At 49.9% G+C, this 20,947-nt stretch overlaps 1 protein-coding gene across 1 annotated transcript; it reads left to right on the top strand.

The window, feature by feature from the left end:
- The first annotated feature begins 1,463 nt into the window (after positions 1–1,463).
- ZNF488 (zinc finger protein 488) lies at positions 1,464–20,712 on the top strand. Its single transcript, XM_054436870.1, has 2 exons — positions 1,464–1,907; positions 17,250–20,712. Exon 2 carries the CDS (start codon positions 17,410–17,412, stop codon positions 18,379–18,381), a length of 972 nt encoding a protein of 323 aa, XP_054292845.1. The 5' UTR covers positions 1,464–1,907; positions 17,250–17,409; the 3' UTR covers positions 18,382–20,712.
- Positions 20,713–20,947: the final 235 nt, after the last annotated feature.

Genomic DNA, 20,947 nt, shown 5'->3' on the forward strand with positions numbered 1-20,947 from the left:
GGGGCCTGTAGTCCCTTTGTTTTGGCCGATTTCTCCCATTTGGAATGGGTGTATTTACCCAATGCCTGTACTTGCATTATATCTAGGAAATAACTAACTTTCTTTCGATTTTACAGGTTCATGGGTGGAAAGGACTTGCCTTGTCTCAGATGAGACTTTGAACTTGGACTTTTGGGTTAATGCTGGAATGAGTTAAGTCTTTGGCAGACTGTTGGAAAGGCATGATTGTGTTTTGAAATATGAGGACATGAGACTTGAGAAGGACCAGGGGTGGAATAATATGGCCTGCCTCTGTTTCCCCACCCAAATCTCATCTTGAATTGTAGTCCTAATTGTAATCCCCATATGTAGGGGGGGGACTTAGTGGGAGGTGATTGAATCATGGGGGTGGTTGCCCTGTGCTGTTCTCATGACAGTGAGTGAGTTCTCAGGCAATCTAATGGGTTTGTGAGGGTCTCTTACCCCCTTCACTCTGCACTTCTCTCATTCTTCTCTGTCCTGCCACCCTGTGAAGAAGGACCTGTTTTGCTTCCCCTTCCACCATGATTGTAAGTTTCCCGAGGCCTCCGCAGCCACGCTGAACTGTGAGTCAATTAAACCTCTTTCCTTTATAAATTACCCAGTCTCAGGCAGTTCTTTATAGCAGTGTGAGAATGGATTAATACAGTCTAAAATAGATCTTTCTTTGTATAACTTAAAAATTACAAGTGATGAAAAGCATTTGAGTTGGTTGGTTGTCAGTTTTTTTCCCCTCTTTTGGAGTTGTATTTAGTATAATAGAATATCTTAAATTAGTGGTCTTTTATAATCAATGAAATTGGGTGTACTTCTCCCCGGCATATTAGGGTTCCCTTGCTTCATGCCTTCCATGACAGTTATTATTATTATATTTTAACATTTATGCCTAATGATTAAACATCTCCTTGTGGTCTTAATTTGCATTTTCTAATTACTCTAGAGACTTCGTCCGTTCACACGATTTTGGTCGTTAATGGTTCCTCTTGGAAGTGCCTATTCATGTCTGTGTCCATTCTTTGCTTTGGGTGTTCCTCTCTTTCACACTAATTCATTAAAAGTGCATATCCTGGATACTAATCCTTTATCAATTGCTGCAAATATCTTCTTTCAGTGTGTGGCTTGCTTTTTCACTCCGTTTGTTGTTTTTTAATCAAAGTATAAGTTCTTAATTTTAACGCACTTGAACTGTCATTTTCCACCACGGCCCGAGTCGCGGAGCCCGCCTTCCTGGCAGAGCGTTGCGTGGTCACAGCTGAGGTCTGGGGAGCAGAGGCGGCGGGCGCTCCCGGGGGGAGCTGGGCGATTCCGGCGAGGGGAGGTGCCGATCGAGGGGCCTCCAGGCTGCGGGGGGAAGGAGAGCCAGGAGGCCGTGGGGGTCCTCGGCGCAGACTGGAGCCGCAGGCACCGCGGGCAGCCCTCGCCCACATCGCCGAGGCCCCGCGGGCCCAGGAGCCAGAGGTCAGGAGCCCAGGACCAGAGGGCGTCGGCGAGAGCAGGCACCGCCTCCAAAGGACGCCCTTGCCCTCCCGCAGGCGATGGCGCCCGACCCTGACCAAGCCAGCTGGGGGCGTCGCTGCGGAGCTGAGCCGAGGAAGGGCCGGGCAGCCCAGAGGGTCACAAGAGGGTTTTCTCCCGGGGTTGCGGGTTCTTTGGCCAGCGGCGCCGTCTCCTGCCGGGGCCGCCCACCCGCAAGCCCCGCCCCGAAGGCTGGAGCTTCCCTGGGGGTGGGCGACGTCGAGGCCACGCCCCGAAGGCGGGAGCGGCTTGGGGGCGGGACCTGGCCACCCTCAGGGCTCCGGCGCCAAGTTCAGAGCCACGCGCTGTGCTCTTGGCCGGGAGGAGGCTGTGCTGCACGAGCACCTCTTGCTCCACATCTCCAGAGAGCCCAGGTGAGGCGCGCCCTCCTGTCTGCAGGGACAGAGCCGCGAGCGGGCGCGGGCGGCGGGGTCCATCTCACTTCCACATCAGCCTTTCCCCAGGACAGGGTTGTTGAGTCCTGCCTTTGACTGTGGGGTCCTTTCCTTCCCAATGTCGCCAGCTTCCTCTAGCTCTCTCCCACGTCGTCTCCGAGTCCCATCCCCGTTTCTGTTCCCTTTCTCTTCTCTCACTTTTTCTCCTCTATCTCTTCTTTATTGTCTTCCTGTTTTCATTTCCTTCTGTGTCAGTCTGTCTCTCTTTTCCTGTCTTTGTTTATTCTTCTCCCCTACCTTCCCCCTCTCCCCCCTGTTTTTTCAGCACTCAAGAATTCTGCCTATGATTTTTTTTCTCCTAGGGTGACTTTCAGGCTGCAGTTGTTTTCATCCCTCCCTCTGTCTCTCCCGGGGTTTATCCTGTATTGCTCTGTTATTCTCAGCCCGGGCTTGCGCTGGGCAGTAGGGTAAGAACCATGCATCAGCCCAATTTCCTTTCTCCAACAGATTATATCCAAAGATCTGGACATGTAACCTGTTCACTGCCTTTCCTGGGAAACAAAACAATACCAAATGATCACATTATAATGAGTTTTTAGAATGAGCTGAAAGAACATACCTGGTTTTAGAGACAAGGGGTTGATTGAATCCTTTCCTTGACATTTTGCCTTTACTAATAGACACAGACAGCACAGCAGGAAGCTAAGCCTTGCAGAAGCATTTAGGGGGCGTTCCCACCCACACCTGCCTTCTGGGCAGGCTATGCAATGCCAGGTGCAGGGGAGGGAGGGGACAGGATTCAGAGCAGGGTTGTAGGAAGACAGTGGGAGGCCAGGGCTTTGCACCTGAAACATTTGAGGGAGCCTGGAAATAACAAATTAACAGTAAATTTCTAAAATATGTAGTTGCCAATGCCACTGATGTACAGAAATGAAATTATTTAATTACTCCTGAGGGAGACATTAGACATTTTATGGCAGTAATTATGGCATTTGAAAGTAATGATTTTATGTACATTAGATAGGAGGGCCAAGGCGAAAATATTTCCTGTTAGTATCAAAGATTGTCGTAGATGCATAAGGGACGAACTCTAGAAAATCAAGCCTCATTCTTTTTGAGGGATAAAATAGAACTATATCGAGGCAATTTTTTGTTTCTTGGTTAAAATGTAATCTTATCAGAGATATGTGATTTAGTTTTTATTGATATTTTATGACACATACATATTTATATGTTCAAACACACACAAATACATAATATATATGCACTAAGTTATAAAAGAGCCCTTGTTTGTTTGTAAAGATCTTAATTACCAATAAAGGTTGAAGCTTTCGCTTCTTGGAAATAAGTTAACATGATATTGTAGTTTATTATGACCTTTAATGAAAATTCAACTAATTTACTTTTGATTGATACAGAAATGGAAATTTGGCCATAGATAAATCACACTGAATTAAACAAAAATTAAGTATGACGAAGGTACATTGCAGTGTGTTCAGTGAAGGAATTTGCATATGCTAGATATTTTGGACAAATTCATAGGTATGTGCATGGAACTGTGATTTGTGAGGCTTTTTTCTGGTTTAAAAAGTTAAATTGCCTTTATATCTAATCCCTGATCCCCAACATATGAGGATTCTGGGGGGAGGGATAAAAGACTTTGCAAATGATTTAGAATCATCACGTCTGCTTTGCTTGGCAGATTTCTTTTCAGACATCCAAGAGGTGGCAACTTTTGTTTGAAACATATAATCACACGAATTATTTAAAAAAAAAGACAAATTTAAATATTTTTAAGTTTATTTTTCCTCATTAGTGGTCTGTGCCTCTATAAGGACATCATTGTCTTTTTATCCTTAGATGATGCTATTGTTGGAACCTGGGAAGGTCAGAAGGAGTAGCTGAGGTAAAATCATGGACTTTTTCCCTGAAGGCTGCCAGTGGAATTGGGACCACCGTCTCAGGCTCCACCTTTATTCTCTAGTTGTATCAGGAAAAGAGCTGCTGTTCCTTGTGCTCTTGCTGTCTGGCATGCACAGAGCCCTGTTGAGTCCTGTCCATGAGTGCCTGAAGTGAAGATCACCATTCTTATTTTACTTATGAAGAGATGGAGGCCCAGAGTGTTTGTCTGAGGTCAGGCAGGTAGTGGCAGGGTTGATTTGGAACACAAGTAGTGCCCTGGAGCCTGAGTGACCAGGGCTAATTCAGTCCCTTTATGTGACTTCCATGTTGCTGCAGCCCTGGCACATATAACATCTAAAATATCACTCCACACAGCACCAGCCATTGCCTATTGGCATTGTTTGGCAGAACGCTGCTCCCTGTTCTATGTCCTGGCCACCCTCAGTCATATCCATGGCAGACTCTCAATCTGCACAGCAGGGCCCCATTGAAGCACTGGATCTGCCCTCTGCTTTCACTGGCCCTGCTTCTGCACAGTCTCAGGCATCTGACTGGGTGATGAGATCGCATCCACCCCTATGAGGGTCCATGTGGCCAAGCTATGTTGCACTAGGACCACTCTCCCTGCTTCCATGGGTACTGGCTTTGTCTGCAGTCTCCTGCACTTGGCTTTCCTAGAATGCAGCAGGCATTGCTGCTAGAGGGGTCCAGGCATAGCTGGCCACAGAGCCTATAGGGGCTGACCAGGAATTGCTCATCTCCCCAGTGCCACCAGCCAGCCTCTGGGAAAGCCTGGATCACCTTCAGTGTTTAATTTCCTCAGTGTGCCAGAGCCAGGAGGATTCCTGGAAACAGGTGTATTCCCTTTCTTAGGAAACCCCAGGACCTCACAATCCAAATGCAGGAAAGGCCCATAGATGATTGTCCTCTGGAATCTTCCAAAAGGGTCTGGGAAGCTTCTGCAGAGACTAGGACAGGAGGTATTTTCTGCTCTTGTGTGTTTTAGCTGAAGAGAAAGGCAGATGCAGCAAAGCACTGCTTGGGGGAGAGGGTGGGGGTACATGGTGTCTCTGAATAAGATCTGGTGCCTGACCTGCAGCTCAGAACAGCTTGAAGCTGGCCGGTTGGCTTGGGTTAGGGAGTGACTTCAGACATCCCAGGAAAAAGAGGTTATCCAGCTGTTTGCCAAGAGTTCTTTCTTCTGTAGGTGGAGTGGGAAGTAGAAAAATGCCCAGGCTGTTTGGTCATTCATTAAACACTGTTGTGCACTGGTCCCTGAGAGCTCAGGAGTAATGGGAAGGCTGCCATGGGGTGGACTCTATCCCTTTGCACTCAGTGCGATAAAAAGTGATACCCCTAATGTTTGCTGAGCCAGGTTCCTTAGCACTTTCTCTATATTAATCCTTCTAATCTTTCCAACAACCCAGTGAAGAAAACACCAAGGTGACCCTCTTTATAGATCAGAAAACAGGCCTGGAGAGGACCCACACCTTGCCCAAGGTCACAGGTTGGATAGAGCAGAGCTGGCCTCCGACCCTGGAGCCCGTGCACTTAACATCTATGTGGATGGAAGGCTCAAAGGTTACCTGAGACAACCTGGTTAAGGTGATAATGTGGGAGAATGTGGCCAGTGGTTCCCAGATGAGTGAATGATCAGTGTGCAGTCAGGGCCCAGAGGATGGGTGATAAACTGAGAACCACAAGCTCTTAACACTGTGGGGTGGGTGAGGCTTCATCTCCCAGGATGCAGCACCTGCTGAGTTGGGCAATAGGGGACCCTGGTTGATGGCCCAGGTTGGTTGGAAGCCTTGGAGAGATGTGCCCTTTGTTGGTGGGGAAGGCCAGGCATGGTTAGATCCCCTGTAGACTTGGGGAGCTCAGTTTCAGAAAGTTTCAAAGATCATCACTTGATTTCTGTGATTCACGTGATCTGAGGGCTCTGAAAGTGGTGGGTGAGTCCTGGAATTAAATCTGTTTTTTTCAAGTAGGAAAGACATGGGATGGCAATGAGAGACATCTGTGTGGCTCAGAAAGATGTCTTGCTGAGGTCAGAGGGACAAGAGCCAAGGAGGACAAGAGGAGCCCTTCCCAGGACACTCACAATGACAGAGTGACGAGGGCCAGTAAAGAGTGTCAGGGGGCGAGAGCCCGGGTGTGAACTGAACCTACTGAGGAGAGCTGACGACCACAAAGCATCTTTTCATATCATGTTCGGAGCAAGCAGAACAAGGGCTTCATAGATCCATTGCCGTCTAGGGCAGCTGGTGTCTGTGAAGGGGAGGAAGGCACAGCTCCACTGTCCCCACAGCGGTCTGGACAGAGGAGGATCTGCAGGTGCAAAGGGTGCAGGCAGGTCCCCGGAGGAAAGCAGGAGCCAGGTAGTGCTGGGCTGCAGTGTGTGCTCAGGGCTCTGACCCAGAGAATGCCCTGGCCAGGGTATAGCATGACCTGGAATGAGATTCCCCCATCTGAGGTGCTGTCTGAGAGGTGTTGGAGATGAAGCCCAGAGGTGGAAGAGACTCAAATCTGATGTTGGCCCTGGGAAAGATCCTAGACTAAGAAGAAGGCTGTCAGTCTGTGGGCAAAGGAGAGACATGCATGAGGAGCTGGCGGGGGCTCCCTGGGGACAAGTCATGCCAGCCTCACGTCATTTTCCACCTTGCAGGTCTTCGGTCTGGCCCTTGTTCTGTTGGGGTTCTGGAGGACGTCCTGTGCCCTGGCCTCACTGACCTTACTCCATGCAGTGCTGATGCATGTGACAGCGGTGACCCTCCGGGGTCCCAGGTGGGATGAAAGGTCCCCAGCTAGTTCCTAGTTTCATCTCCTCATTTTCTCCATCCTCCTGCTCCTTCTTATTAAGATCTGGATGTTAACATTGATGGAATGTGAAGCTGGGTGGGATATTTAATCCAGCAGTTGGCGGTATCCAGATCCACAATGGTCTCTGAAAGCTGAGGTGCTGCCCTGAGTTTATCAGGATGGCATTTGGCAGATTGGAGATAAGTGCATCTGAATTGAGACACATAGCTTCCCTCATATGGTTTTTATGAAAATGAAATGAACAAGGTGCCTTATTTCATTTGTTAATACTATTGTTTGTCATGTAGACACTTATGTAGCCGATAAATGGTGACTTCTATTCTGATACCCTGAAGCATCCTGATAGCAAATGTTCCATCCTGCTGTAAAGGAGAACTGGCTTCTTCCAATTAGCCATACATGAGTAAGTCTGGGATGGACTGGAGAGACAGCTTAGCCCGAGCGCATTTTACAGATGGAAACCTGAGGCTCAGAGAGGTTGAGTGCTTTGCTCGGGATCACAGAGAGGAGTGATGTTTCTGCCTCTGCCTCTTTGGGAGACACTGGCCGACATTCATCTCTGACGTCAGGCACCCCCTCTGAGGAATCCACTCAAAAAGGGCATCAGGAGTGGTGCGGAACCTGCTGCACCACGTGGTTTGCATCCTCTTCATGCGACAAAGGACCTGGACTTCCAGAGGTCACACAGGGTGGTCTGCAGGGCAAGGCGGGGTGGCAATGTTCCACAGGAGCCAGTCAAAAACTTGTGACAGAAGGGCATGTGAGGTTTTATGTTCACTTTTCTTGCTTTCTCTCTGATTTATCCCATGCTTTCACTCCATGAGAGGGTTGGCCTCTCTGTCTCATCTTGAGAGCTCCTGCAGGAAGTGGCTGGACGCAGGTACATCCTTTCATGGCCGGGTGGGAAGCAGGGAGAGGAAGAAGCTGATTTGGCCCAGGCTATATTTATGCATAGCAAGCCATGGAGGCTCTCATCCACTCCTAGATTCTCCCTGAGCCCTGGGATAAATATTTTCTAAGGATGAAAATTCTGGAATGCTGAGTGGAGTCTGGCTCTGCCAGTACCTCTCACCAGTGGAGGGGGCACTTGAAGAGCTTGAGTTCTAGTTTCCAGAACTTGAGGGTGGGGCTGGTGAGAGTGGGTAGGGATGAAGGCATCCCAGCAGGGCTGATGCCACCTCCCCATGGGTGCCACCTTTACATGTGGTCAGTGCATGTCTTCCCTTCCACACTGTGGGCGCTTCCAGGGTAAGGCTGAAAGCTGGTCCATCCATGGAGGTCCAGTTTGGCACAGGCAGACAGTTCGTGAAGCTCTGCCAGGGGAGCAGAGAAGCGAGTGGATTCATGTGTGGGGAGAACCAAGAGTGAGCACTTCTGGCGAGTGGAGATGAGGTTACACATGCTCTCTCTAGGGGCAAGGCTAGGTGGTGAGGTGGCTGCCCCCTAGTGTGGGGGTGGGGGCCAGGCACAGCCAGACCCATCCTGCCAAGCCTGCATGTGCATTGCTCCAACGTTGGTCCTTCTGTGCACCTATGCCTGCAGAGCCCCTGTCCCCAGGTGCCTGAAGTTGCCTGGCACTCCTGAGGGTCAGGAGAAAAAATGAGTATGGCAACCAGCAAGGAAGGAAAACTGCCCTCAACCAGGGTGCAAACGCAGTCGAATTAGGTCAGAGCTGGCAGGAGGAAGCCCTGTGTGCTCTGTGAATGTGGCAGCTGCTGCTAGATGCTGACAGGTGCAAGGGCAGGGCTGAGCTGGCGCCTCCGGGTGGCAGCCGTGTGTGTGTGTGTGTGTGTGTGTGTGTGTGTGTGAGATTGTTATTGCTGGCACCTCTGGGTGGCAGCCGTGTGTGTGTGTGTGTGTGTGTGTGTGTGAGACTGTTATTGCCGGTGCCTCTGGGTGGTAGCCGTGTGTGTGTGTGTGTGTGTGTGTGATTGTTATTGCTGGCACCTCTGGGTGGCAGCCGTGTGTGTGTGTGTGTCTGTGTGTGTGTGTCTGTGTGTGATTGTTATTGTTCCGTGAGAGAGTCCTGGAGGCATAGTGCTCCGAACTGAGGTGAGTTGTCACATCCATAGCAATCAGGATTCTTTGGATGCAAACCACAGCGAGGGACTCTGGCCAACTTTGTCAAGAAGGAATTAATTAGAAGGTTATGGTGGCAGGTAGATAACAGTGTCAGAGGAAGAACTGGAGAAATAAGCTCAAAAAAGACCAGGATTGAGCTATTCAGAGAGTTCCAGTACCAGGCACACATAAGCAGCTTCTCAAACTGAAACTGGGTTTGGTTATGCTACTTGGTTCTGAGTAGCATAAAACAGAACCAAGCCATCTGACTGCTCTTGTCGTAGAGATTGCATATTCCTCCTTTCCTGTCAGCTGGTTTAAAAACCTGGGGCAAAGGGGGACCCTGCAGTCCACCCCACTCTTCCTGAGATGCCCTGTGGGGGCTGCAGAGATAGACCAGACACAGGCTGTCTTGCCCCAGGGACCAACAGTCCAGTAGGTCATAGGGGCAACACTGACTCTGGCCAGGCAGGCTGCTGAAGGTGGTCTCTGCACCCCGAGTCAGCGCAGCAGCCCTGACGGTGTTTTGGTGTGAGCAGCTCGCAGATGCAGCCCAGTTGTTTTGTTTTATGGGCCGCATCTTGAGGGTCACCTCAAGTCTGCACACAAGGGTAGAGCTACAAGCTCTGGAGGGAAATAGCACTGGGTTATAATTTCCACTGGAGGACATCTATAATTTCATGTCTCTGAGTGTGAGTTTGGCCGCAGGCTCCTCTGTAGGTGTCTGCACTGGGAACCAGTGAGGACCCTCAGGCTTGAGCCCCCATTCTGCTGGATCTGGTGGTCTGGAAGCCTGGGCATAGTGTGACTGCCTCAGCCCCTCCATTTGTGCTAGGGCTGGGGGAGAAGGAGGATGGGGTGAGGAGTTCTCTGACTTTGCACAGTGGGAGTACACCCTTCATGGAGGATATGAGTGCAAATGGATGTCAAGGAGCCCAGAGCTCTTTGGAGCAAAGAGCTGGGCAAATTCCTGGCTCCCACTCTAACTCTCTCTCCTTATTCTCCCGTACCTCCCTCGGCGGGGTGGAATTTCACAATTGGGTCTGACCTGGCTTAGTGTGAATGAAAAGTGTTCGTTTACAGGGATGCTCTCTGTCTCACTGAATTCCTGCCCCTCAGCCTTTTCTTCACGACTGAAATATACCCAGCCCTTCTTTTCCACTAGGACTTTGCCTGTGCCATCTTACCATCCCTGATTGGTGAACTTGTATTCATCCATCAACACCCAGAGATAATATCACCTCATCAATGGGACATTCCTCAGGCACCCCAGGCAGTCCGTGGTCCATCCCTGATCTTGAAGCATTTCTCCCAAACCATTCAAGTGGGCTTGTCTCCGTCCCAGGTCCTGTTACGAAGAGGTGTTTTTCTCTCTCACTGCATGTGGAGCAATACTTCCATGCTATTCATCTTGTTATCACAGAATAAAAGAACGACTGTCTCCCCTAAGAGATATGGTGTGGGTCCCTGTGGCTAGACCATGTGATCTTACCCATAAACAGTCCTCACAAATACTCTTGATTTACGTCTAACCCACTCTTGTCACTGCCTGGCATTCGCGTGTGCTGTTCTCTCTGCCCTCTCTTTTCTTTGTATCTGCCTGCCCTTTGGAGGCCTCCTCCCTCTTCCAGGAGGGTCTCTCTGATTATTCTGGTGCCCAGAATTAGAAAGTATATGGGGTACACGCTGTGGTGTGTGGTAAGTGTTTAACAGCTGGTTCTCAGCATGTAGCTCCAACATGGATTTTGGGTGATATTTTCATTTACAATAAAGTGTAAGACGAAAGTGGAACAATGAACATATGTCAGAACTTCATTTGTTTGTCAGTGATCTAAATAACTTCTTTCCTAAATCACATAATAGTTTCAGAATACTAGAATAGTCCCTCAGCTTTTTGTGAGCTATTCACAATATAACAGCTATCGACAAGACAACAATTTCAGTTTAATCTGTATTATTGACAATTTTTTCCCATTACTTTCTTAAGTCCAGACAATGAACAAAACAAGAAATCAAGCCTTTATTTATAGCATTTCCATAAATAATCCCATTCTGGCTGATTTCCTGATTTCTGGCCACTCACGATATCCCTGGATATGGCGTGAGGAGGAGTGGACCCTGGCAAGCCCCCGTACCAGCAGGTGGAGCAGCGTCCACAGCGTAGGCAATGGGAACGTGTAGTAGAATGACTAGGAAGTGATGGGTTCTGAGTATGTATTGCCTGTGTTTTTAATACAATTTCTTTGATTGTAAGTTTGTATAGTTTTGTTCTGAATAATGTCTGAGTTAAAACAGCTAACTCGAAACATTCCTGATCATCTCACAAGCCGCTGTGAGCTGGCTCCAGCACACCACTGGCTGCATGCCAAGAAAATCAAGTTGCAGGCAGAGAGGAAAACCTTCAGACAGAGTTGCATAGCTGTGTCCGCTCAGTTTCCCCAGGGGGTGAGCTTTATTAAGTGCCACAGTAACAGATACTGTCATTGGTTCAGTCAACAACTGTTTCTAACCCCATCTCACTTGGCTTTCCTGCACTGCAGAGGTTGGGAAGCTAAATCCATGTTTTCCAGACTCCTTTGCAGCCAGGGTGCAGGCCTTTGACATAGAGCCCCACAAGCAGCCAGGTACATCACCCAGCCCTCGATGTGCAGTCGAGTCCCATGAGCTGAAATCTTTGGCAGGCAGGTGATATCTGTCAGTCACAGTGGCAGGGACATCTGGTCTTGTGGGGTGGCTGTCGTGGAGTTTGTAGGAGTTTGGTCCCTTGTGATGGGTGCTGGTACCAGCAGAGTTTCTACTAGACAGTGCCAGGGCATGGTTAGGCTTTTTTTCTGGCTATCCTGACCCTTGGAGAGCACCCAAGCTTGGTCTCTGGCTCTCACAGAGATTTAATGAGCTGCGTGATAGCCTTTAATAAGTTCCTTTCTGTTTAAACTACCCGGGTAGAGGCTGCTGTCTGCAGGTAGGAAGCCCTGATTGCTGGAACCTAAGGGATGTGAGAAATCACTGTGGAGTGTCAAAGTAACCAGGGATCTGCTCCTGGAACCTATTAATCCACCTCTTTTAGAAGGAGTCCACAGTCCTGTTTGTGTTTGAATATTCATGAACGTTAGAAGAGCAACTTAGTCTGGGTATGGCTATCGCTGACAGAAGTATCATGCTGTGGCACAGTTGATTATTAGATCTGCATTTTTTGCCCTTCAGCTTGTCAAAATAATGTCTAAAAAGCCAGATTGATCACAAGAGATGCATCATAATGCCACACAAAGATGTCACTCGGCGCCTTATGGTATTTAGGACCATAGAGGCCACCTGGTCCAGCCTCCTCATTTTGCAGCTGAGCAAGATCTTTGAAGGACAAGGACCTGCCCAAGGCCGTCTAGAAACACTGAAGTTGAGACTCATACCCGAGCGTCTTAACTTTTGCCCACCCCACGCTGTTTCTTAGTCTTAACCAGCAAGCTTTCCGTGTTATTTTTGTTTGTCTTAGGTCTAGGTTTGATTTGGCAGCACGTTTCAACATCTGGTGAAGGCATGGGAATAAAACAATGTAGGTGGGCGGAGCATCTAAGAGCGGAATGTTTGGTGTTCTCGCAGGGTACACTGGGCAAGGCCTGCTGGGCCGTCCTTCCTCACCACACTGCTTGCGTTTATTCAGTTAAGAAAGTGGCACATTTTGTATCTTTGAGAATGCAAGTATTTTAGTTAGGAGAGTGATGTTCTGTCTATGGAAGACTTCGCCTCTCTCCATCATGGGCTTGGAGAAGGTGTCCCGTGTCCCAGCAGCATGGCTGTGTACAGTCATTGATTCTTTTGTTTACTTCTCCATGCCCTACATTTTGTTCCTGTCCCTTGACCACAAAGAAATAAATGAACGTTCCTAAGGCACTGACATGGGCCGGGCGAGGTGGGAGCCTCCTTCTGGATATTATTATCCTATTTAAATGCATTATTTTCCCACTCGTTTCATGATTGCCCAGTATTCAGAGAAGTTACATTACACAACTGAAGCTCCATAATAAATGCGTGGAGGTGAGATTTGAACCCAGGTCTTTCCCATTCTACGTTTTGTGCCTTTGTATTTTATTTTGCTTCTTCGTATTCCTGTGTATTATTAATAGTCTGAAGCTTGGAAATAGATGCAATAGTCATTAAAGAAAATACAGTGTCATGCTCTCTGAAGGATAACAAGGACATTTTTGTTGTAATTACTATTTTGATTTTTCTTTTAAGAATGTTGCCGAGGAAGGAAAACAGAGGGAAAAACCAGCAAAGCTCACTGTGTCTAACTTTTGCCGCATGCATGGACCTAATTTCTTACTTGCCAAGCACTAGAGCCTTATTTTTGAGACCCTGTGAGGGTGGCTGAGTTCTACGTGCTTGCTGCGTTGGAAAAATCTAGTGTGATGGGGGTCAGAGGCCCCATGACACGCCAAGGCAGAGTAAGCCACAGAGCTCAGTCTGCCATAGGCGTGGCCTCCTTCCTTCCTCACATCTGTGTCAACACCCGGCAGGAGGTGCCTGATTCCAGTGGGGATGAAGCAGCCTCTGCCCATCCCTCCATCACCCATCGAGGGCCCTGGACACACATAAGGTTGAACCGCCAGATGGTGGCTGCCAGGGGAGTGTGTCCACCTCTCACTTAGGCCAGGCGCGTGGCAGCTCACTGCGGCAGGCGTCCCGTGGGCGAGGTCGGTGCTCTCCTGATGTCTTTGATATTTTTCTTTATCTGGCCTAGTCTGAGACCAGTACTTTCCCCTGCCTGTGACCTCTGACTTCATTTGCAAAGTTTTCTCATGCACTTTCTGAAATTTTCATGACAGAGAGCCCTGGAGGAATTTGGGGCAATGATGGAGGTGGAAGAAGGTTTAGAGCTAGGAATCTTTATGCATTTTATCTGTTTTCTCCTTCTCTTTATTTTTTTCTTGACCTATGCTTCACACTGGTCTCTGTCTTCTCCATGCTTAGAAAGCAGAGGAGGCTTGAGCTTCCAGCAAAGACCTTGCCACATGTTACTGGAGACAAGCTGGTGCATGGAAGTGGTGGGTGGGAAGGGCTGACAGGAGGGTGTCCCTCCCCTGAGCATCACCGGCTCTGTTCTCGGCCAGTTGCTCTTTGTCCCCACATTTCAGGTTCTCTTCCTGCATTCAAGCATGGGCAGGGCCAGCTGCTGTTTCAGGACTGCATCCAGCCCTGAAGTTTTCTCTGGGCCTCCACAGGGGACCTTCCTGCTCTGAATTCCACATGCATTCTCCATACCACCCTGCAGGCCACACTGCACACTCACCCTACTCTCCAGCCATTTCCAACTACTTAGAATTCAGTCAGTGTTGAGAGTCACCAGTCTTACGTAGACTGAAGCCTGGCACATAGTAGGTGCTTTGTGCATGTTTACTGTGTGAATGAATGAACAGAAAATGAAATGGACTTTGCCTAAAAGCTGATCTGATCTGATCTGAGTGCCCAGGCATTTCACTCTTCTTCCAAAGCTCTCCTTTTGTTCCTGTGGCCCAGGGAATGCTCAGTTCCAGGCTTGGCAGAGGAGAGGTCTCTCTAGGCAGTGTGAAACAGACTGTGAAGCCCCCATGAGAAATAGTCCACCCACCGGGAAGGCCCCTCCGCTCCCAGGAGACTCCAGCCAGAGCACTCCAACGTGGGGGCCAGGACTCCTCTTTTCCAAAGGAGAGTAGACAGCGGGAGGAATTCACCTCAGAATTATTTCCTGGAGCAGTTAGGAAAGTAGCATCTCTGAAGTCACAGAGGCTTCAGCTCCACTGGGCTGTGAGAATCCCTTACAGAATTCTGACCCCGACCAAGCAGAAAAGGGCACTGCCACCTTTAAAACAGTTGACTGCAGAACAAAACAAAATGCTAAAATAAGACTAGAGTAGTTTGAAAATATTGGAAAGTTGAGAAAAAACTCCCCCAAATTCCATGATACTAGCATCATCATAGTATATAGCACATTACATATATAGCGTATTATATGGTATATTATGTATACATACTATGTATACTATATGTTATATGGTGTATATACATAGTAAAAATTATTTTTCACATATCTATTGCTTTGGTATGTTTTCTTTCGTGTTTTTGTTTATTTGGTAGATAGGCTTTTTTCCTGTTTTGTTTTACAACATGTTTATATCTGACACATTGTATTATAAGCTTTTTTTCCCATACTATTGCATAGTCTTTATAGCCACACTTAAAAAATGAATCATTTATTTCTGAAAACAGTCAGGTCCATTTTATTTTGGCTTCTGGATCCTGCCCCTCCCCGGACACTCTCCCGCTGCAGAACTGTGTTAGGCTCAGTTCCCCAGAGAGCCCTCAGGTTCTCCACACCACAAGCCCCATGCAAGCTTCTTGTGAACCCTGGGCAGCCCTTCTGGGTCCTCAGAGCTCAGTTTAGATGCCACCACTGCCTGTTTGCAACACTGGCACATGTGCAGGCCCCTATGTTCTGTACAGCTGAACTCAGGACTGCCTCATCACCATTGTCACTACCGCACCTCGCACAGGGCCCACATGCTGGATGCTCTCAGTGAATGCTTGTGGAATGAAAGGAAGAGGGAATCAATGAACAAATGACCTGGTGGTCATTTTCTGTGTTTCCTCCTGGGGTTTTTCCTTTGGTGTATGCATTTTGTGTGTGTGTCTCCATAGAATAGGTTACACCAAATCTATAATTTTTTTGTCCTTTTGCCTCCTCAGCATTTGTTCATAAGCATAGCGAGCATCACTGTCCGAGGCTACACAGTGCTTCATCTTGCGTATGCATCCTGCTTTGTTCACCATGTCTCTGGAGTTACGCATTTACTTGCTTGTTGCTTTCACCACTATAAACCATACTTCATTTCCCTCTCCTGTTAGGCAGATCTGACCCCTCAGCCTGCCTCTTCCAGCCATGGTCAGACTGTTGTTAGTCCAGCACCTGAGGGAGAGTACTTTCGGAGTTCCAGGCCCTTGTGTGACCTCCACCCTTAAGGTGACTCTTGGCACCCACAGGCCAATCAGCTGTATTCTCAGAGAGCTCTGAGAATACAGGCTGATGGGCTATTTCTCCAAGGAAAAGCTGGGTAGGTTCTCACTGGGGTTGGAACCAAGGGGAGATGAGGAAACGGGAATAGGTTGGGCGCCCTTGGTGGGGCTTCATAGTTTGATCTTACATCAGAGTTGGAAAACAAAGCATACCCTTCTGCCACAGCTAGTGGTTTCCCCACCTGCGCCTGAGCTATGGACTGGGCAGGGGCTAAGTGCCCGGCAAGGAGCACAGGGAAGGAGCAGGAGGTGGAGAAGCTCAGAGGCAGGCTGCAGTCGGCTCCTCGCCCTTCTCACTATGCGGATGTCTCCTCCCTTGGCCCTATGGGAATATGGAGGGCTCACATTCTCCTCTCTGTGCAGGAGCAGGTCATAGGCCACACTCTTTGGGAGGAGAAAGTTGACTTCTTTCTAACAGTTGCTGTCCTGTCATTCATTCATTCATTCATTCAGCAAAGGCTTCCTGAGCTCCTGTCCTGTTGCAGCATGATTAAGTACTGCAGATGTGAAGGTGAATTGACATATTTGGGTTCTTAGAGTTTGCCTTCTAGCAGACCACAAACAAGTAAATATAATGTTGCACGTGGTACGTGCAGGCCTTTGGTGCCCAGGATAGTGAGGGCATGGAGGAGAGAGTGTTGTCTGTGTCTGAGAGCACTGGGGAAGCCTCAAGGGGAGGCTGTGCCTGAGGTGCATTTTGGAATGAGTTCACAGGTATGATGGGAATGAAGCTGTCCACATGTACTTGGGAGTTGGGGGAAGAGTGGGGACACATGACTCTCACAAGAAGCATGGCTCTGAGAAAATCGGAGACCGTGCAGAAGCTGACAGGGAATGTGATGTGGACAAAGGGGCCACCAGGCCAGGAGGCAGGTCTGGTAGCCCGAGGAGCAATGGGTTGACATTAGGGCCGGGACAGAGAGGGCTGCGTGAGGAGCAAGACCATGAAGTCCATGGTCCTCCAACACTGCGACCCTCATGCTGCCGCCTCCCTGTGCCCTCAGCACTCAGCCAGGGCCAGAGGGAGCTCGAGCATGGAGCAGGGGCTGAGGGTGCATGGCTTCCTCATGATGGAGTCTACTTGTTGACAGATGACCCAGAAACTTCTGAAGGGCCCCCAAGGCCCTAACGCAGCCCCCAGAGCAGGCTCTTTCCCTTCCCCTCCAGACTCTCCATTTCATGCCTGGTTAATCCCCAGGAACCACTTCTGACAGGGGAATCCTACATTTCTCTCTACTGAGCTGTAGAGGCTGCTGCCCATGGGCATTTTCAGCAGAGACCTCAGTCCCTAGTCTGCCTCAGGGAGGTGGGCCCTGGAGGACGGTGCCATCCATGCTCCTTGTCTCCTGAGAGGTAGTGCAGTCAGCACACCCATCCCACAGACAGCAGAGGAGGCCTGAGCGTCAGGGTCCTGTCTGATGCCAGCTCACGATGCACTGTGCCTGAGTGATGAATGCCCATCTCACTGCCTGTCGCTTCCTCTTTCTGCAGGGCCCTGTGGCCGAGTGTGTCCAGCCCAGTGTCATGGGGAGCTTCCATATCTCATGGCTCCTTGCTGGGCCAAGCCCTTCAGAACTCCAAAACCCCAAAGACTGATGGCTGCCAGAGTGGCCACCTTGCTTATCCTGTGGTCCCGGCCCTGGTGATCACCATGGCAGCTGGGAAGGAAGCCCCGTTGAGCCTATCGGCTGAAAACAGATGGCGACTTAGCGAACCTGAGCTGGGCTGGGGCTGCAAGCCAGTGCTGCTTGAGAAGACGAACCGCCTGGGCCCTGAGGCTACTGTGGGCAAGGCGGGCCGGGATGTGGGCGGTGCGGAGCTGGCACTGTTGGCAGCCCCAGGCAAGCCCCGACCTGGCAAGCTGCTGCCCTCAAAGGCACGTGGAGAGCAGAGGCAGAGCACCTTCACGGAGCTGCCAAGGATGAAGGACCGGCAGGTGGATGCTCAGGCCCAGGAGAGGGAGCGCGATGACCCCACAGGCCAGCCTGGTGCCCCACAGCTGACCCAGGACATCCCCAGAGGCCCAGCTGGCAGCAAAGTCTTCTCTGTGTGGCCCGGTGGAGCACGAGGTGAGCAGAGAAGCGCCTTTAGCAAACCAACCAAGCGACCAGCAGAGAGGCCTGAGCCAACCTCAGTCTTCCCTGCAGGGGAATCTGCAGACGCCCTGGGGGAGCTGTCTGGACTCCTCAACACCACAGACCTCACTTGTTGGGGTCGACTTTCAACTCCCAAGCTTTTGGTTGGTGATTTCTGGAACTTGCAAGCATTGCCACAGAATGCTCCACTCTGTAGCGCTTTCCTGGGTGCCCCCACACTGTGGCTGGAGCACAACCAGGCCCAAGTGTCCCCACCCTCGTCATCCTCCACCACTTCGTGGGCCCTCCTGCCACCCACCCTCACCTCCCTGGGCTTGTCCACCCAGAACTGGTGTGCAAAGTGCAACCTGTCCTTCCGCCTAACGTCCGACCTGGTCGTCCACATGCGGTCCCACCACAAAAAGGAGCATGCAGGGCCTGACCCACATTCTCAGAAGCGGAGAGAAGAGGCCCTCGCCTGCCCTGTGTGCCAGGAGCACTTCCGGGAGCGCCACCACCTCTCCCGGCACATGACTTCTCACAGCTAGCAGGTGGCCGCAGAGTGACCTGCTGGGTGCGGCAGCCAGCCTTTGGCAGAGGGGGGCTCCCTGGGCCTGCCTTGAGGGGGCTGTCATGGTCCTTTGCAGAGCTACCGCTTTTGGCATTCATAGATAAATAGCTCAGGCATAATTTGAAAAAGCCACACCTGCATGATGTGTTTTGAAGGAAATGAAGTCCTGAAATAAAGTGATGGGCTTTGCAAATCCAGGGTAGAGGCCCTAACAGGCACAGAGAGTGGGGGAGACTCCTGGCACACATCATGGGCTTTGGAGGCACACAAGCCTGGATTCGAATCTGGGCTCTTTCACATACTAGCTGTGACCCTGGACAAAGAGCTTTAACCTGCTGAGTCCCCATTTTCTCATCTGTGAAATGGAGATGATAACACTGTGTCTTAGGTTGGCATTCAGGTCACATGAAAGGTGTGTGGAAAGTGGCCAGCATTCTGCCTGCAGGCCCTGAGCACTAAGTCAACAAGGTTTGTGATGATGTCTGTACTAGTTAGCTATTGTTATTAACAAGATCTCCCTGGCAGACAAGCTAAAGCATCTGTCTCAGTTGTGAGTCTGTGGGTTGGCTCAGGTAAAGCTGAGCTTGGCTGGGCTTGGCAGCAAGTCTTGGATTTGATCAAGTCATGTTCATTTTCTTCTTCGGCTGGTGGGCTACCCAGAGCGAGCATGCTTCTCTCGCAGTCATGCCAAGAACACAAGAGGGTGAGTCCAACAAGCACACCTCAAGCCTCTGCTTGGGTCACATTGCCAACGTCCTCTCAGCCCATACAAGTCCTCTCAGTCCATAATATTGGGCAGGACCAGGCCCAATATTAAGGAGTGGAAAATTGTAGGCTGCCCTTGGTGAAGCTGTGACAAGGGAGTGAGCATCCATCCCCTCCACAGGAGGGTGAGGAATTGAGACAGGTAATTCCAGCCAACACCTGGTCCATAGTTCTTCACATTGTGAGTATATAAATAGGGGGAAATAGAACCCCCTCCCCACCACCTGCACACATGCTCTTTTACCTCCAAGAATAGGACATGTGCAAAAACTAGGCTTCCAGATCGTGAGGCTGGGGAGCATTCTAGGTACCATTTATTATCTACTGCGTTTTGGTCAGTAGCTGTTGTAGGTACCCGCATCAGCTCTTGTTCCGAAGGATGTGTGGATCCCAGGCCGTACTCTTTGACATTCCACAGGTCAGTCTGCATGAAAGCCCTTTGTGGGGAGTTTCCAAGCCAGTGTCGTTTTTGCACTGTTTTCCACCTCACTGTCAGATATTGTTCTTTTGATATACGGTTTCCAGCCCTCCAATGAGTCCCCAGCACAGAGCTCAGGCTTGTGGCTGGGAATAAGCCCGGGCGAGCAGGTAGGGATCTCAGCCAGCCTCCCAGACTGCACCTCTTCTCTTGCTCTCCTCTGTCCACCCTTCCAGGCAGCAGCACTCCCACCTGGCTGTTCGGATGTCCTCGCTCCCTCCATTCCTGCCTCTCACCGTGCACCCATCCATTGTCCACACACACACAACCAGATAATCTTCTGAAAGTGTAACTCAGATGATGCCTCCAACCCTGTGGCTGCCCTTCACACTTACAGGCCTAACCCCAGCAGGACCTGCCAGCTGCTTCACGAACAAGTCCCTGCCTCATGTTAACTGCAAGCACTCATTTCACTCTCCCTGTGTGCCAGGCAATAACATAAGCACTGGAAGAATACAGATGTTATAGTGAGTCCTACAATAGCCCTGGGAGGCAAGAGCTGTTTCCTTTCCATTTCTACAATGAGTCGATTGCAGATGATGCCATAACACTTCCAGTGTTTCTGACACTTCCCTAAAGCTATATCTGCTACCTTCATGGGCTGAGCTTGCCTTTAGGAGGCCCACAGGTGGCAGTGGGCAGAGGGGACCCTGCTATAACCACCTCGCTGCTGTTCTGCTTTCTGCTCCCATGTTCTGACCGCATCTCTTGTGCTGCTTCTCAAGCCTGGGCTTCATTCAGCATTTTCTATGTAGCTCTTCATGGTGCTGCTCTTGCTGTGGTTCCACAGGGCTTCTTCTCGCAGGTCAGCTCCTTAGAGAGGTCTCCCAGATTCCCCGTAAAGCAGCCCTGCAGCCTCTGTCTCTCTCAGCCGCATCACCCTGTTGCTTCCTTCACAGCATGTCTCACCATCTGCAACCATCTTTCTGTTTGTCATCTTGTTGATTTGCTGCGTCCACACTGTCAGCTCCTTGGGAATAGAGATTGGTTTGTTTACTGTGCATCCCTGGTGCCCAGAACAGGGCATGGCATATTGTTGGTGCATAATAAATATTGTGGAAATAATTTCTGTGTGAGAAGCTGGGTCTGAATATGTGTGCAATCTTTCTTTGGCTGTGGAGGGTGGCAGGAGGCTGCTGTGCAGCTGGAAGGCCTCATGTGTACTGAGCTTCCTTCACCTACCCTGTCTCCCTGGCCTGGCAAGGGATTGAGTGAGTGGGTCCATTTCCATTCATTTATTCAGCATCCCTGGGCACTTCGAGCTGAGCCTCAAAGACAGGTATGTGTTGGTGATTTGGTG

Source organism: Pongo pygmaeus, chromosome 8 (genome assembly GCF_028885625.2).
Source record: "Pongo pygmaeus isolate AG05252 chromosome 8, NHGRI_mPonPyg2-v2.0_pri, whole genome shotgun sequence".
Classification (NCBI taxonomy): Eukaryota; Metazoa; Chordata; class Mammalia; order Primates; family Hominidae; genus Pongo; species Pongo pygmaeus.

Coding starts and splice junctions, on each gene's coding strand:
- ZNF488 (XM_054436870.1), top strand. CDS start 17,410: ATGGCAGCTGGGAAGGAAGCCCCGTTGAGCCTATCGGCTGAAAACAGA.